Source organism: Juglans microcarpa x Juglans regia, chromosome 4D (genome assembly GCF_004785595.1).
Source record: "Juglans microcarpa x Juglans regia isolate MS1-56 chromosome 4D, Jm3101_v1.0, whole genome shotgun sequence".
Lineage (NCBI taxonomy): Eukaryota > Viridiplantae > Streptophyta > Magnoliopsida > Fagales > Juglandaceae > Juglans > Juglans microcarpa x Juglans regia.
Window position 1 is genome coordinate 24,591,527 of NC_054600.1, and position 17,688 is coordinate 24,609,214.

The following is a 17,688-nucleotide window of genomic DNA, read 5'->3' on the forward strand; positions in this document are numbered from 1 at the left end:
ATCTTATAAATCAAAACTTATATATGAATAATATATCCATCGAAATAATTAAGAATAGAATATCTTTTACTTTTTACTATTCATCATGTAAACGTGTATAAAATGGAACCCACAAAAACCCGCGTACCTCTTCCGTATTGTCATGAGATATTTTCAATTCTTCGGATATTTATCATTAATTAGTCAAATATTGGCAACTTAAGGAAGTTGCATGGGACGAAAGGTCAAACGTTTCGGACCTGGCTCTTGTATATCGAGTAGACGTGATGCCATTGTTGTAATAACATGGGTAGGCTAAGGACTTTTTTATATCTGGCTCTGTATATATAGTCCGGCTTCTGCTTGATCCAATACAACTTAACTAGCCATATATGATTCTACGATATATCGAGTTACACAGCCAGCATCCGTACCAATAATGTCTAAACCCTATTTCTTCAAAACCCTTTTCTTGTTTTTCTATTGCGTTCTCTTTAGAAAACCTAAATATTTCCCAGCAGGACTTCTCAGCAACAACCATTTAAACCAGTTTCAATGTCAAAAATATAGGACTGCTTCTCTTGCCCTCAGATCAGACCTCTCGAGCAAAACTTTGATGTTCAGTGTGGAGGGAGCTCTGCTAAAATCATCGTCCCTTTTCCCATATTTCATGCTGGTGGCCTTTGAAGCTGGGAGCTTTTACGGGCTTTTGTTCTCTTGCTTTTATACCCTTTCATTTGTTTGGTTAGTGAAGAGACGGGCTTGAGGATTATGGTCATGGTTTGTTTCTTTGGGATAAAGAAAGAGAGCTTCAGAGTTGGAAGTTCCGTTTTGCCAAAGTTTTTCTTGGAAGATGTTGGGTTGGAGATCTTTGATCAAGTGCTGAGAAAAGGTGTGAGAAAAGTATCTGTGAGCGAGCTTCCACTAGTCATGATTGAGAGTTTCCTAAGGGATTATCTGGAGATTGATGTTGTTGTTGGGAGCGAGCTAAAGGTATTCCATGGCTATTTTGTGGGACTCATGGAGGAGAAGAAGAATATAATTGGTTTAGAGGAAATCCTTAAAGAGAATAAAGCTGTAGGTACAAACATAATCGGCATTGATGGACTCTACAAAGTTCATGATCATCACCAACTATTCTCCCAACATTGCAAGGTACGTATCGATCTCTTCTCACCTCTTTTACCAAAAGGAAGATAAAAAAAGATCGGCTTTCAAATCTCCATGAATTATATATAGCAACTCTCTATCGCTTTCTCTTTCGATCAGTATTAAATCTGCTTCGTAAAATTGTGGCAACAGGAGATGTATTTGGTTGACAAAGCTGAGAAGAGAAGCTGGCAAAACCTACCAAGAGAAAAATACCCCAAACCACTCATCTTTCACGATGGTAGATTGGCTCTGCTACCAACCCCTCTGAATGCTCTAGCTCTATACGTTTGGGTGCCATTTGGGTTTGTCCTTTCCATTTCCAGGCTTTTTATTAGCTTATCACTGCCCACCGACGTATCCAATCCTCTCAAATTCTCAATGCCTTTTTAGGAATGCACCTCACAGCTCCAACGTCAATGCCAAAAATTCCACATTCTCTTTATCCAAACACCAGCAAGGAATTACATAAATCCAAAGGTGTCCTCTACGCTTGCAATCACAAAACTCTCGTGGACCCCATTTTCCTTTCTGTGATCTTAAAAAACCGTTCTCTTAGGGGTGTCTCGTACAGCATAAGCAGGGTTTCAGAGATGTTATCACCCATCAAAACCGTCCGATTAACAAGGAACCGTGATCAAGATGCCAGGACAATTGAGAGTTTGTTGAACAAAGGAGACATGGTTATTTGCCCAGAAGGGACGACCTGTAGAGAAGCGTATCTCTTGAGATTCAGTCCCTTGTTTGCAGAAGTGGCAGAGGAAATAGTCCCCGTTGCAATTGACTCCTATGTTACCATGCTTTATGGCACGACAGCCGGTGGGCTCAAGTGTCTGGACCCGTTTTTCTTCCTCATGAACCCATCACCATCGTACACCGTTCAATTCCTGGAGAAGGTGTCTGGTTCCTGCACTTATCTAAATGGGGAGAAATCGAAGTTCGATGTCGCAAACCACGTGCAAGGTGAGATCGGAAAGGCTCTAGGATTTGAATGCACGAAGCTTACACGAAAAGACAAGTACATGATATTGGCCGGTAACGAGGGGATTGTCTGTCATAAATAGTGGATAGCCGAACACGTTTTGGGTGAAGAAATTGCCGAGTAATAATTGATGCAATGAGGTCCATGCATCTGTAATCACTTCTGTTGCGTACTGATCATTAATTGTATATATGTTTACGATTACAGCTAGCATGCATGCATGCACATACATACATATATATATGTATGCGGCCTCGTCCCCTGCCCATACTATATGATGAACATCTATAATTAAGCTAAGTGATCGATCGATCATGTTAATTACTTAATTTCGAGTGTACTACTACTGCTGCTGCTGCATGCAGAAGTGCAAGTGTTCTTCGTTTTTTTTGTTTTTTGTTTTTTTTTTTTTCATTTCTTTCGTTGAGTAATAATAACAGAATACGATTTTTTGGCATGGAAAATTCACTACAAGAGAAGTGCCCTTCTACTGTGAAATCTAGTCATCATGTGAAGCTCAAAAACTGTGACAAAAATTCGTTTACAGCGTCCTATAACCGTCGACAAATCGTCGATATAAAAGCGTCACAATTGCTCTACTTACCGCCACAACGGTTACACCGCAACGGTTACGCCGCAAAATGAAATGAGTTTTCATGGCGATTGAGACCCTAAGAAAGGCCCTTAAACACTGTCTCAAATGGAATCCATCTTGTTGTTGTAATCGTCGCAAACGACAATAGACTGCTTGCAGGATTGAATTGTCGAAAACAACTCAATACCAGTAGTGGGGTTGAATCGTCATAAAGAACCTAGTATTACGATGGTTTGTTTCGTCGTGAATAACTTCATTTTCAACGCTTTTAGATTCATTGGAAAATTTGTGACGATTTGTATTCACCGTTGATTGTCAAACTTTATTGGTGGAAAATATCAATTTCGCCCATGTTAAATCTGTCAAACAATTTATCGTAATTAGGATGGTGAGGTATTGTGTCGCCACAATGGATTCGTGGCAACAAGGGATAAATTTTTGCAAAAGTTGCACACCGTGAAAAGGTTGTGTGTCGCCACAATGGCGAGGTCTTGTCCATTTGCAGCAAATTAGATGCGGCCAATCTCAAATTTTAAGAGCATCAATTAGCCTATTTTTGTTTTTCTCGCTTTCATAGAAATAAAAAAATAAAAAAACTTTCTCAAATTGTACAATGAATCTCCCACAATACATTATAATTATTCAGAAAAATATAATTATCCACAATAAGTGTGATTTGTAGGATTGATTAGATAATTTACTTTTATAATAAAAGTAATTTTTTTATATAAACAAAATAAGTTTACAATCCGACGTACTGCATCAAATCACATTATTTTGTAGGTTTACTTTTATGTAATTTTTTTTGTGGCTAAAATATTTGTCTTTAAAGAATGGTTAATTTTGCCTCTGGTCCAATTTGAATATTTCTATTCCCGATATGTTTTGATTTAAGTTATAGAGTAATTTAAATAACTGAATCTTGCGAATTAAATAATAAAATTATGCATGGTGTGGCTTCACGCCAATTTATAAGTAGAATTAATTTTAACAAAATCTAAAAGTAGTACAATTTAATTTGAATGAAAAATTTTAAAATTTAAATTTTATATATCAAGTGATGTAAATAATGTGTTCTACGATTTAAGAATAAAATAACTTATTTTATAATAAATGGGCTCACAATATTGGGTCTCAGGCTCTCAGCAGCCGTGCAACCCGTCAGATTATAAGAGCATTTACAATGGCTTATGTAAAATACAATTTTATGTAAAATATAAAGAAAGTTGATCAAAAGTCTCTTATAATAGATTTTGTATTTTGATCTTTATTTTACACTTTGCTATAGTAACCCTTTAAATGTAGAGAATACTGTTCACAACTGTAAAACATTTATAGGAGTATAACTGATTCAGTTCGGTTTTGGATATATTTAGAACCAAGTTGATATATACTGGTTTTGAGATTTGAAGAACCGATACCGTACCAGTTACACAAATAAACCTGTACTTCCGATTTTACCAATTTCGATCCTATTCAGTCTGATTTTTTTGGTATATTATATAGTATATATATTATAATATATAATAATATAGTGATATAATATAATATATAGTAATATATTATTAGTATAACTACTAATACAATAGACTATAGTGATAATATATTTATTAATATAGGATTTTAAAATTTAATATTATATTAATTAGTAATTTATCATTTAATACAAAATTATTATATATATAATTATATATAATACAAAAAATTATATAAAAAATATTTTATATAATATAAAAAATTAAAAAATATATATATATGGACCGGACTGGTTCGGTTCGATGTTAGAAAAATAAAAAACGGAGATAAAATTGATTTTGACCGATTTTAAAAAAATAAAACCAAAATCGAACCAAATCCACTTATTCGATTCGGTTCGGTTCAATTTTTCATTCTTTTAAGTATTTCATTTCAACCACGTTAATTGACTATTTGAACGTGGTGAAGAAGAGAATAACACCAAAACCTTGTAACAGTGGTTTGGAATTTAAATTTGGATTAATATCAACTATGACACAATTATATAATATTATACATGAAAAGATATTGTAAATATCAAAAAATATAAAAATATTATAAATTCATTATAAAATAATATTTAAATAATATAAAGAAAAGTAAATAAGGCATGATTTATTGTAAAAATTATATAAAATAAAAAAAATGAGTTTTAGATCCCGTTTAATTGGTAAATTCAATTAAGATCAATTCAATTTAATGTAATTTTAAATTAAATTTAATATCTAAATTTTTAAATTAAATTTAATACCTAAATACTTAATAAATTAAATTTAATATCTAAATATATTTAACACTTATTTATATGTAAGATACAAAATTTTTTTAAATTTATCATAAATATATTTAAACTTATAATATTTAACAATGAAACTTATTTCAATATCCCAATTCACAAAAAACCCTTTTAATGAAAACAAAGTAACGACAAGGATTCCACTGCAATTCTGGAAAGTTTCCTCTCCTTTTCCCATTAATAGCATTCCGAAGATTGCCCTGGTTTTGTTCTCAATCTCTATTCAATCCTTAATCCTCGTCCATCATCCTAGTTTTTTACCCCTTTCGATTTGGAATCGGATCCTTTCTGATTTTTAAACTAGAATTCGGAGTCCCAACTTGTTTGGGTTTCTGTGGGATTCGCGTGTGGTTAGGATTGTTGTTAGGGTTTCTGATGGGTACGGAGAGGAAGAGGAAGGTGAGCTTATTTGACGTGGTGGACGAGACTGCGGTGCCGGCGAAGATCTCAAAATCTAATGGCGGAGGAGCTGCGGCTGCGGCGGTGATGAACATCAGCGGCAATAATGGTGGGATCAATAGGTGGACGGGGAGGCCGTACTCGCAGAGGTACCAAGAGATATTGGAGAAGAGGACGAGCTTGCCCGTTTGGCACCAGAAGGAGGAGTTCTTGCAGGTTCTCAAGGCCAACCAGACTCTGATCCTCGTCGGTGAGACTGGTAGTGGCAAAACCACTCAGGTTAGTTTGGGAATATGAAAAGAGCTGCTTGGATGAAAAACGAAATTTAGGTTACGTGGTTGCTGAGAATTGACTAAAAATAGTGACTTTGATAACTTTTGATTATTGCGAGTATAATTCAATTCATATGTCCCAAATGAGATTCTGGAATCAAACAGGCAATATCTTTTGGTAGTTTTTCTTTCCATACATTTTGTAGGCAACTAAAGTGAGATTTAGGGCGTGTCCTGTATCGGATACTGAAATACAAGTGTTTTAAATTTCAGTTCATTTCTTTTGCGGCCGAGCCTAGCTTTCTAGGAGCGTACACTATCCGTTGTTTTGCTTTTTCATTGTTATTGATCCCATTGTCTGTTATCGCTCCTATGGCTTTCGTGTTTATGACTATGAATCGTATGGAGTGGTGATTTGGGCAGCCTAGTGGATGTGGTTTCGTATTTTTTCCTACGTGATGGTATTACATTGTGCATTTCATGCTTTGAGAGAGAATTTGATTTTGTGCTAAAGCTTTACATATGTTCCTGTTGAAATAGATGGATCTGGTGCCCGGACTGGATTTTATTTCACATTTGAGGTGCAGAATTAACAAGTAATATCTCCCTGTTCTGCAGATTCCCCAATTCGTTTTGGAAGCCGTTGACATTGAAACTCCAGATAAACGTAGGAAAATGATGATTGGATGCACCCAACCTCGTAGGGTGGCTGCAATGTCAGTTTCTCGACGTGTTGCTGAAGAGATGGATGTAACTATTGGAGAAGAGGTTGGTTACAGTATCCGTTTTGAGGACTGCAGTAGTGCCAGAACAATTTTGAAGTAAGCTTATTCTTCAGTTTTGATACCTCTCTGCTTCTCTCTCTCTCTCTCTCTGTGGGGCTGGGGTGTGGTTGTGGGTGTTTAGGGGCTGCTCGGACCTAAATTGCAAAGTTTACTCATAGCTTGTATTTTTATGGTATGTGCTAGGTATCTGACAGATGGTATGCTTTTAAGAGAAGCAATGACAGATCCACTTTTGGAACGCTACAAGGTCATAATCCTTGACGAGGCTCATGAAAGGACATTGGCAACTGATGTTCTATTTGGGCTTTTGAAAGAAGTTCTTAAAAATAGACCTGACTTGAAGCTAGTTGTGATGAGTGCAACTCTTGAGGCTGAAAAATTTCAGGGCTATTTCTATGGTGCACCACTTATGAAAGTTCCTGGAAGGCTTCATCCAGTAGAGATATTCTACACCCAGGAACCAGAAAGGGACTACCTGGAGGCGGCAATTCGGACAGTTGTGCAAATTCACACGTGTGAACCTCCTGGAGATATACTTGTGTTCCTCACAGGTGAGGAGGAGATAGAAGATGCATGCCGAAAAATATCGAAAGAGATTGCAAATCTGGGTGACCAGGTGGGACCTGTGAAACCAGTGCCTTTATATTCCACCCTTCCACCAGCTATGCAGCAGAAGATATTTGAACCGGCACCACCTCCAGTGAAGGAGGGTGGTCCTCCCGGAAGGAAGATTGTGGTTTCCACGAACATCGCAGAAACTTCTTTAACCATTGATGGTATCATATATGTTATTGATCCTGGGTTTGCAAAACAAAAAGTTTATAACCCACGAGTGCGTGTTGAGTCCTTGTTGGTATCTCCAATATCTAAGGCTAGTGCGCACCAGAGATCGGGGCGTGCTGGAAGAACACAGCCTGGGAAATGCTTTAGACTCTATACTGAGAAAAGTTTCAATAATGATCTTCAGCCACAGACCTATCCGGAAATATTAAGATCAAATCTAACAAATACGGTTCTTACCTTGAAAAAACTGGGGATAGATGATCTTGTGCATTTTGATTTTATGGACCCCCCTGCTCCGGAGACATTGATGCGGGCACTAGAGGTTCTGAATTACTTGGGTGCATTAGATGATGATGGGAATTTAACAAAGCTGGGGGAAATCATGAGTGAATTTCCACTAGATCCTCAGATGTCAAAGATGCTCGTTGTTAGCCCTGAATTCAATTGCTCAAATGAAATTCTGTCGATTTCTGCCATGCTTTCAGGTACCGTTTTGTATCTCTCTTTCTTCTTTGGTCTGCGTTGAGTCTTGTCTCACGAATATAGAACAATTGTGTTAGGCCGCATCATTATTGGATGCACTGCCCTTTACTGATCAGAAAAAGATTGTTGGATGCACTGCCATTGGTCTGGCTTGTGCACTGTCATATTTCTGTGCATATAATATCTTCTAACTGCTGTCACATGCAACTACATGTGCCTGGGGTTAGAATACTGTGTCAAATTAGGTTGTCATCAGCAACTGTCTTCTTTGGGTTCCATGCCCCCGGTTGGCATGCACCATAGGATTTCTAAGCAAGTGCTGATGCAGATAGTTGCAGTTTCTCAGTATTCTCTCATGAAGCAAATGGTATCGCGCCTCTATGCATCTGCTGACCTCCGTGGGCCTCCTCTGTGATAACCAATTTCTTTCTTTAGTACCCAATTGCTTTGTCCGGCCTAGGGAGGCTCAAAAGGCTGCTGATGAAGCAAAAGCTAGGTTTGGGCACATCGATGGAGATCACCTCACGCTCTTGAATGTATATCATGCCTACAAGCAAAACAGTAAGTAGTCTATTTTAACCGTTCATTTTAATTTGCTTATTATTACTATTTTTTTTTGGATCGGTAAATAAGATTTTATTGATCAAAAGAGAGACAAAACAGATGCCCAAGTATACGGGACATATACAAGAGCAAGTTTATGTCTAGTTTAGAGATACAAGAAAATTATGAAAAGTCCTGCCATGAAAATCAATTACAATCGACCAATGGAGTAAAGTATTGAAAAACAATATCCTAAGCTCTTCCAATGATCTCTCTTGATCTTCAAAGCATCTTGCATTCCTCTTCCTCCAAATGCACCGCCATAGACAAATAGGTAGCATCTTCCATATGGATGCAATTTGAGAGTTGCCCTTAATACCTCTCCACGCGGCTAGAAAATCGCATACCTTTTCCGGCATCACCCACGCTAATCCCACGCGTGCTAAAACATCGGTCCACAAGGACATAGCAATCTCACAATGTAGTAAAAGATGGTTAGCGGACTCACCACTCTTCTTACACATATAACACCAATTCATAGCTATAATGCCACGTTTCCTTAGGTTATCTATAGTAAGAATCTTTCCCAAAGTGGCTGTCCATACAAAAAAAGCTGCCTTTAGGGGTGCCTTTGTCTTCCAAATGCTCTTCCAAGGGAACAGGGCTGAGTTGTGCATGTTCAAGGAATGATAATAAGAGCGGGCTGTAAAAACTCCCTTCTTGGAGGGTCGCCAATATATCTTATCTTCACCTTCCCCCGACACTTGAATGGAGTACACAAGGTCAAAAAAGGCTGAAAAGTCATCCATCTCCCAATCTTGGGCTTCTCTATGGAAAGTGAGGTTCCATTGAGAAAGACCATTGGAAAAGATGAGTAAATCTGCTATTGATACTTCCTTCCTTCTTGCTAAGCTATAAACTTGTGGATTATTACTATTTTTACTACACATATACCTAGGCTTTTGTATAACAATTGAACTAGCACGCTCAGGCGATGCCCTTGTATATGTCCTGTATTCCTGGGCTTTTGCCCACTCTTATGGTCAATAAAATTTTATTTACCGATAAAAAAAAAAATCATATTCATACAACTATTTTACAAGCAACCAATGTGATAGTACCACTTCATTAAAAATCTCAATTTTTTTTGGCATTACTCATAAAAAAATCTGTTTAAATATTATAATATCCGCTTCATAAAAAAATCTTTTTTTTTTTTTTTTTTTTTTTGGATTTTAAATTTTACATAAATATCTTGTATTTAAAAAAAAAAAAAAGTTGTAAAATGAGTTGTATGTGTAGCATATCTCATAAAAAAGAATCTATCTATAAATACTTTAATATCTCCTCAAGGAATGTAACTTATTTTTAATGCAATTTGATTTAATATTATTCTTTGTTTGTTTTTGGGTATTAGATGAGGATCCTTCTTGGTGTTATGAGAACTTCGTCAATCATAGGACGTTGAAGGCTGCTGATAACGTTAGACAACAGCTAGTGCGTATCATGGCCAGGTTTAACCTCAAATTGTGCAGCACTGATTTCAACAGCCGTGACTATTACATCAACATAAGGAAGGCTATGCTAGCAGGATACTTTATGCAGGTAGCTCACTTGGAACGTCCTGGGCACTACTTGACAGTGAAAGACAACCAAGTATGTAAAATGATTTCTTTGATATTTTTTTGTTGGGCGATCTTTATTGAGTCTAAAATATGCTGTATCTAGGTTTGTGTTCATTGTTCTTGTAAATAAGAATGAGATTTGAGATGCCTGCATAATCTGTCTTGCAGATGGTGCACTTGCATCCATCGAATTGCTTGGATCACAAGCCGGAATGGGTAATTTACAATGAATATGTCCTGACCAGCAGGAACTTTATCCGCACGGTGACAGACATTCGCGGTGAATGGTTAGTTGCAAGCTTTTTGTTCGTTTGTTTTTCTTTGCATTTATGATCCTTAAATCCTATTATGGAAATGTTTCGTTTGGATGTTGAGATGAGAAATCTGTGAATAACAGTGAGATAGTTTATGAATAGTAGTGAAATAGTTTGAGTTAAAATGTTTTATTAGATTTTGAGAAATGAGTGAGGAAAAGTTGAATAAAAAAATTATAAAATTAAAATATTGTTAGAATATAATTTTTGTTTTGGGATTTGAAAAAGTTGAATTATTTTTTGTGTTTTGTTTGGAAGTTTGAAAAAGTTGTAATGATTAGGTAAAAAAGAAATTTTTATTATTAACTTCTCTCTCTAAACTCTCTCTGTACACTTGAGAAAAAATGTTTTTTCTTTTTGCCATTGGTAATTTTCTGCGTATGGTGGAATTACTCCGTGGTGTTTAGTTCTTTTTTTTTTTTTGCGTTTTTTGAATTGTTGTGCCGTGATGGGGTTGACTAGGAATGTTATCATTGATAAAAAATGCTTTGAGTTCAAGAAGGTTAATGATAGATGGTGGAAAATCAGGGAGAGTAGTTGTCGCATTGTGAAATACATTATCATTGATCAAGAAGCATTGGGATGGCTGGCTGCCATGGTGAAGGAAGGTATAGCCTTTGGGGGCTCCTCTGTTTTTCTTAGAATGAGAAGAGTTGGGTCTCAGGTCTTGGTGGTGCAAAGACAGCGCAACGTGTAGGGGAATTTTTTCTCCTTATCGGAGTTTAGTCAAGAGAAGAGGCGTGGTTTAGTAGTGATACCGGAAGGGAGAATGGGGGTAGGTTGGAGGAATTTTGGTGGTATGTTGAAGGAACTTGCTGATACATCCTCTGTTTTGGGGGGGAATAACAGAGGAAATTGTCCATGGCCGTTTTCTTCTCCGTCGCAGGGGCAAGGACAGGGGCATCTTGTTTTCTCTTCGTACAGGGAGGCATTGTCACAAGAGCCAAATTGTGCAGAAAGGACAGTAGTGGTGAAGGCGTAGCAAGGTAATGGGAATGGCACTAGTAGGTGCATATCGGGGCTGGATTTGGAAAATCTGCTACATACAGTGTCTGATATGGAGAAACAAGTGGGTACTTTGCAACTTAATTTGGCTCATGTGACACGGTGCGTGGAGGGGGCTGAAGTGGGGTATGGAGTTGAGGAAGGATTTGGAGTTAAGATAGGCCTCAACCAAGGCCATTTCATGTGGCCCAGCGGGTTGGTTCACAGGCCCATTCGTGTGGCTTTATGGGGCAATAGGCCCATTTGAATTCACTAGCCTAAGCTCAGCCTCTAGCTCAATTTCAACCTCTGGCCCAGGCCTAGCCTCTGACCCAGGCCCAGCTGCTGAATCCCGTTTGGAGACGCGGGGAGTCCAATGAGGTCACTCCATCATCGTCCATTGGGCCGCAACCTCCACCACCGGTGGTGGCCCAGAGGTCGACGCCGTTGGTAGCGGACTCGCTGGCGAGGTCTGGGACGCTGGTGATCGTGCTGGCAGAGTTCAGGGATTCTGTCTTTACTAATCCTGTGAGACCCATCTCCTCGTCGGAAGGTGCATAGAAGCCGGCGTCTGAGCAGGGGTTGTCGCTGATGGTAGTAGCCTCTCCGGCGAGGTCTGGGGGTTTGGAGAGTGAATCAGCAGCTTCAAGAGCTTTAGTTTCGAGCCGTTAGTGTTCTGAGAAATGGTTGTGTAGTGCCGAGGACCCGCTGTTGCCGAAATCTGCACAGAAACAGTCGAGTGTGGTGGTCAAAGGCCCCATTGACTTTTTGGTGCCAACTGTCACGCCGGAATGGGGGCTTTCGAATCCTTTGAAGGATTTGGGCTCTCTGATAAGGCTTTCTCCTCTGAAGATGGGTTTTTTTTATGGGAACAAGTTGGGGGATTGTGTGGGAGGTGATTTTGAAGCTGGGATGAGACTTTCTGAAAACTTTGTGGTAACTAGTGAATTTGTTGCAACTAGTGTCTCAAGTTCAGAGTCAAACTTGCAATTGGCTTTGTTTGACAATAATAGTGCTGGTGGAGAGGGGCTGTTTTAACCCCTCTGTGTACACTTCCTCCTAGTTCTAAACACGGGAGTAGTCCGTCAAATTGGGTGTTTACGAAGGTAGAGGAGTTACAAGCTGTTATTGGGATCTCTTTTGGAGGTTACGAAGAACAATTCAAGGCCCTTCTGGTGGCACTTGAAGATAGCTACTCGAAGTCAGCCTCAAAGCGGGATAGGGAACTTAAAAGGTTAACTTGTTTCATCAATTATGATGTAAAGGAAGGGAGTGGCGGAAGGGATAGATCGAAAGGGAGGGGCAATCTATGTCCAAATGAAGTCTAAGATTTTATCTTGGAATGTACGGGGGCTCAATGGTCGCAATAAACGCCTTCGTATCAAATCTTTATTGCGAATGTGGAAGGGTGATGTGGTGTGCTTTCAAGAAACAAAGTTGTGTTTTATTGATAGAAGAATTGTGCGGAGTTTATGGGGGGTGCTCGTATGTGGGTTGGTCTTGTTTAGCCTCTTGGGGAGCCTCAGACAGAGTATTATTAATGTTTATTAATGTGGGATAAAAGAGTGGTTGAGGCGATTGAGGAGTGTATTAGAGATTTCTCGGTTGCGACTTTATTTAAAAATGTTACTGACGGATGGGAATGGACATTTGTAGGCTCTTATGGTCCTAATGTGGGTAGGGAGAGGAAAAAGTTGTGGGAGGAGTTGGCGGGCTTATACTCACTATAGGATGTGCCGTGGTGTATGGGGGGTGATTTTAATATTACTCGCTTTCCAAGCGAGCGATCAAGGCATTATCAGAACACTATGGCTATGAAGGAGTTGTCTGAGTTCATTTTTTATCTGGATCTCATGGATCTCCCCTGGTAGGGGGGAATACACTTGGTCAAATGGTCGAGTGTGGTCAAAATTGTAAAAATTCCTCGTCTCTCCTTCGTGGGAAGCCCACTATCCAGAAATCAGTCAGAAACGGTTAGCCCGAATCAACTCAGATCATTTTCCTATATTACTAGATTGTGGGGGCATTCACAGGGTCGCCGGTACTTCAAGTTCGAAAACATGTGGCTAATATCGGATGGATTTGTAGAGAAGGTGTGTTCTTGGTGGTCATCATATCATTTTTTTGGTACTCCTAGTTTTATTTTTGCAGGCAAGTTGAAGGCATTGAAACAAGACCTAAAGAAGTGGAACTTGGAAGTTTTTTACCACATCGATGATCAGAAGCCAACGCTGTTGGAGGAATTGCAGGAGTTAGAGGGCAAAGAAATATTGGGAGATAATTTGGAGGAGGTGTTATTGAGAAAGGGCACGGTTGTGGCAAATTTAGAGAGAGTTTTGTTGTCGGAAGAGATTTCATTGCGCCAAAAATCCAAGGCCCTTTGGTTGAAAGAAGGTGATAAGTGTACGAAATTTTTTCATAAAGTGGCTAATTCACATCGGCGCAACAACGCTATTGAGTCACTACTTTCTGGCTCTCAGGTGCTTTCTTCTCCCCCTGAGCTAGAAAACCATATTGTGCATTATTATGAGACCTTTCTCTTAGAAACGATTTCTTGGAGGCCAAAGCTTGATGCCTTGCCTTTTGAAGCAATTGACTCTCAGAGTGTGAGTATTTTGGAGAGACCTTTTGATGAAGAAGAGATCTTCAAGGTTATCTTTAGGATGGTTAAGGATAAAGCACCAGGTCCGGATGGGTTTTCTATGGGTTTCTTTCAAACTTGTTGGGACATAGTGAAAGGTGATGTTTTGCAGGTCTTTAGTGAATTTCACTCTTTTCAAAAGTTTGAAAAATCCCTTAATGCGACGTCCATTGCTCATTCCTAAGAAACATGGGGTTTCGATTATTGAATATTTCCGCCCTATAAGCCTGGTTAGTGGTGTTTATAAGATTATTTCAAAGGTTCTAGCCAACAGATTAAGCCCTATGCTGGAACATATTATCTCCAAGCCTCAGAACGCTTTTATACGTGGGAGACAAATTTTTGATTCAGTGCTTATTGCAAATGAATGCTTGGACCATAGATTGCGGGAGGGAGGTTCAGGTATTCTTTACAAGCTTGACATGGAAAAAGCGTATGACCATGTGAACTGGAAATTTCTCTTATACTTGCTTGAGAGGTGTGGCTTTGGGGTTAGGTGGATTTCCTGGATGCGTCACTGTATTTCAACCGTCAGGTTCTCAATTCTAGTTAATGGTACACCGGCTGGTTTTTTTTATAGTTCTTGGGGTTTAAGGCAGGGAGATCCTCTTTCTCCTCTTTTGTTTGTCATAGTTATGGAGGCCTTAAGTCGGATGGTGCAGGCAGCTGTTGGTGGAGGTTTCTTATCTGGTTTTCAGGTGGGCAGTGGGTTTGATGGCCCTATCACCATTTCACACCTTCTTTTTACAGATGACGCCTTAATCTTTTGTGAAGCGGATAATAGCCAAATCCAAACCTTATGAGCATTGCTACTTTGCTTTGAAGCAGTGCCATGGCTTAAAGTGAATCTTGGTAAGTTCGAGATGGTTCCGGTGGGTGCGGTCTCAAATTTCCTTAGTTTAGCAAGCTTATTGGATTGTAAGGTGTCCTCTTTACCAATGAAATATTTGGGTCTTCCGTTAGGTGCAACTTTCAAGGTTAGAGCTACATGAGATGGTGATGGAAAAGATAGAGAAAAGATTGGCTGGCTGGAAGCGGGTGTATTTATCGAAAGGGGGTCGTCTCACTCTTATCAAGAGTACCCTTACTAACCTCCCCACACATTTCTTATCTCTGTTTCCTATGCCTGTAGGAGTGGTGAATAGGATCGAGAAACTCTTTAGGGCATTCTTATAGGGGGGTTTGGGGGAGGAGAAGAAGTTTTATTTGGTTAGTTGGAAAACAGTATGTGCCCCAGTTGTATATGGGGGGTTGGGAGTGTGTAATTTGAAAACTTTTAACAAAGCTTTATTAGGGAAATGGCTATGGAGATATAACTCAGAGGGAGGATCATTGTGGAAGGAGATTATAGACGCTAGTTATGGTGCTGCTTGGGGTGGCTGGTGTTCCAATGAAATGAGAGGGGGGTATGGTGTGGGTTTATGGAAGTTTATAAGGAAGGGTTGGCCTTGTTTTGAAAAACAGATTCGTTTTGTAGCCAGTGAGGGCAATCGTATCAATTTTTGGCGAGACGTGTGGTGTGGTGATCATGCATTGGAAAGGGCTTTTCTGGCCCTCTATCATATTGCAGCAAATAGGGAGGCTTCAGTGGCGGATATGCGGTTATTTGTTCATGGTTCTCATCAGTAGAATATTTTCTTTATTAGGGATTTTTATGATTGGGAACTATCTATTGTCTCAAATTTTTTCAGTCTATTATATTCCATGGGACTCCTCTGGCACAGTGTGATAGTTTGAAGTGGAGGTCTAATAACCACAAAAAATGTACAGTTAAGGTGTATTATAACATTTTGGTTACACAGGACCATAATCCGTTCCCCTGGAAGAATATTTGGAGGTCTCGTGTACCCTCTAAAGTAGCCTTTTTTGTATGGAACTCCGCTCTTGGGAAGATCTTGACTACGGACAATCTGCGGAAGAGAGGATGTGTAGTGATGGATTGGTGTTGCATGTGTAGAAAGAATGGAGAATCTGTGGACCATCTCTTACTACATTGTGAAGTAACAACTAACAAGGGTGTTGTGGGATGAGATATTCTAAAGGGTTGATGTTGCATGGGTTATGCTTTTGAGGGTGGTGGATTTGTTGGGTTGTTGGAGGAAGATGCAAGGCTATCAGCAAGTGGTAGTAGTGTGGAAGATGATTCCGTTGTGCATCATGTGGTGTATTTGGATGGAAAGGAATACATGTTGTTTTGAAAATAAGGAACGCTCAATAATTGAGCTGAAGAATTTCTTTCTCGACACCTTAATGCTTTGGTTTTCAGCTATTGTATTAAACGGGGACAATGTCCATGATTTCTTGTCTTTAATTTATCGTACTTAGAATGTTTTTAGGTGTTCTTCTGTATACTTCCTGTGTACATAGCCTATGCCTATTTCATTTATATCAATAATATTATTTCTTATAAAAAAAAAATTAGATAAAAAAGTTGAAAATTTGAAATTGAAAAGTGTTTGTGTATGAGTGGTGTTTGGATGTTGAGATGAGATGGGTTGAGACCATCTCAACCTCCAAACGGGGCCTAAAGGTCTAAGAGAATTGGTGCTGTGTTTTTTTTTTTTTTTTTTTTTTGGGGGGGGGGGGGGGGGGTGGGGAAGACTGTTACTGTTGCCGGCTCAATCGGCAGGATTCATAGTTAGCCATATTCCTCACCATGAGTGAACTCCAGTATTGGTCTTTGTTAGTTAGTGCTGTTAATGAATCAGTCCTAAGCCTTCATTTTAGGCTTGTTTGTTAAACTAGCTTCGCTTGAGAATAATCAAGAGTAGGTTGAATATGCTCATCTAGGGAGCCATGCCCCTTAGCTTAAACTGTCTAATATTGGTTGCCTTTATATTAATTTAACTTAGCTTGAGCATGAAGAGCAGCTTGAATAGGCTCAACTAGGAAACCATGTCCCCTAGATAGGCTAGATTTAACTGTTTAACTGGCACCCAAGCAATGCTGGACACTCTTAAGTCCAACTTTTTGGAGGATTTGATACTGGGTAATTTATCTGAGTATTGTAATTATGTTGTAGTTGCAAATAGTCTTTAGTTAATTAATGTCCTCATTGGCATGAAAAATGTTGTAAGATAAATTATCCAACACTAATCAACAATTGGTTGGGGTACAGGCTAATTGATATAGCACCACACTATTATGATCTGACGAACTTCCCTCAGTGTGAGGCCAAACGTGTTCTAGAAAGGCTTTACAATAAGCGGGAGAAGGACAAGGAGGGGAGTAAGAACAGAAAATGAAGTAATCACTATCCATATATTTTGACTCCCTTCTGCGGAGACATGGAGAGGCCATATCTTGAAAGGTCTTGATTCTTCCATTATGTCGACCTTTGGTTTACTCTCACCGGAGCCAGTTTGTCGGTGAAAGCAGTGGATACTTGGCAAAGTTCCTGTATAATGCATTACCATAGTGTTAGTTCTAGGGAGCTATAATTTTGTAATGTGAATCTATATCAATTTTTTTTGTGGATTAAGGAAAAACCTCAGATACCCTTTTATTTTGTCATAACCAAGATTTCCAGGGTCTATTGAGACAAGTACTCAAGCTTATCTGTCCCTTACATGAGCTGTGACCTGCTAACCAAACATATTTTATTCCTTCTAAACACTGCTTACTGGCCTGTGAAGTTCGTTAGAAGATCGTGTGCATCAATGGACGGTAACGTGTATCAGGCTCAGGCAATGTGTGGAGTTTCCAACATATTTAGGTGTTTGACGGTTGAAACAGGCAGCTCACCCGACAGAGCTGCAGCCTACATAGTACTCATCGTCTTGCAGTGCAACATTGCAAGGAAAGATGCCTGGTTTTGCTAATTTGACCGAAGGATTGTTCTTT

General features: G+C 39.1%; 2 protein-coding genes across 4 annotated transcripts; both read left to right on the top strand.

Moving 5' to 3' along the window:
• The first annotated feature begins 374 nt into the window (after positions 1-374).
• On the top strand, positions 375-2,344 carry LOC121260510 (probable glycerol-3-phosphate acyltransferase 3). Its single transcript, XM_041162417.1, is given in 4 exon segments — positions 375-671; positions 674-1,134; positions 1,282-1,503; positions 1,506-2,344. Coding segments are annotated over 4 exon segments (1,623 nt in total). The 5' UTR covers positions 375-418; the 3' UTR covers positions 2,193-2,344.
• A 2,787-nt stretch (positions 2,345-5,131) lies between these two features.
• On the top strand, positions 5,132-17,389 carry LOC121260511 (probable pre-mRNA-splicing factor ATP-dependent RNA helicase DEAH2). 3 transcript variants are annotated; one of them, XM_041162418.1, is made up of 7 exons: positions 5,132-5,694; positions 6,306-6,508; positions 6,656-7,740; positions 8,174-8,299; positions 9,699-9,937; positions 10,075-10,193; positions 16,964-17,389. In XM_041162418.1, the coding sequence occupies exons 1-7, from the start codon at positions 5,392-5,394 to the stop codon at positions 17,088-17,090; spliced, it is 2,202 nt and encodes a 733-aa protein (XP_041018352.1). In that variant the 5' UTR covers positions 5,132-5,391; the 3' UTR covers positions 17,091-17,389. The 3 variants fall into 3 exon arrangements, 2 of the variants coding, with proteins under 2 accessions (XP_041018352.1, XP_041018353.1); XR_005939730.1 differs by lacking the exons at positions 10,075-10,193; positions 16,964-17,389 and having other exon boundaries at positions 8,077-8,299; positions 9,699-9,721; XM_041162419.1 differs by lacking the exons at positions 9,699-9,937; positions 10,075-10,193; positions 16,964-17,389 and having other exon boundaries at positions 8,067-8,298.
• The last annotated feature ends 299 nt before the right edge of the window (positions 17,390-17,688 follow it).

Bases quoted from the DNA above. Each gene is read 5' to 3' on its own strand.
- LOC121260511 (XM_041162418.1), top strand. From the start codon at position 5,392: ATGGGTACGGAGAGGAAGAGGAAGGTGAGCTTATTTGACGTGGTGGAC. The intron at 6,509-6,655 runs GTAAGCTTATTC...GGTATGTGCTAG, and splicing joins AGTGCCAGAACAATTTTGAA to GTATCTGACAGATGGTATGC. The intron at 9,938-10,074 runs GTATGTAAAATG...TCTGTCTTGCAG, and splicing joins TGACAGTGAAAGACAACCAA to ATGGTGCACTTGCATCCATC.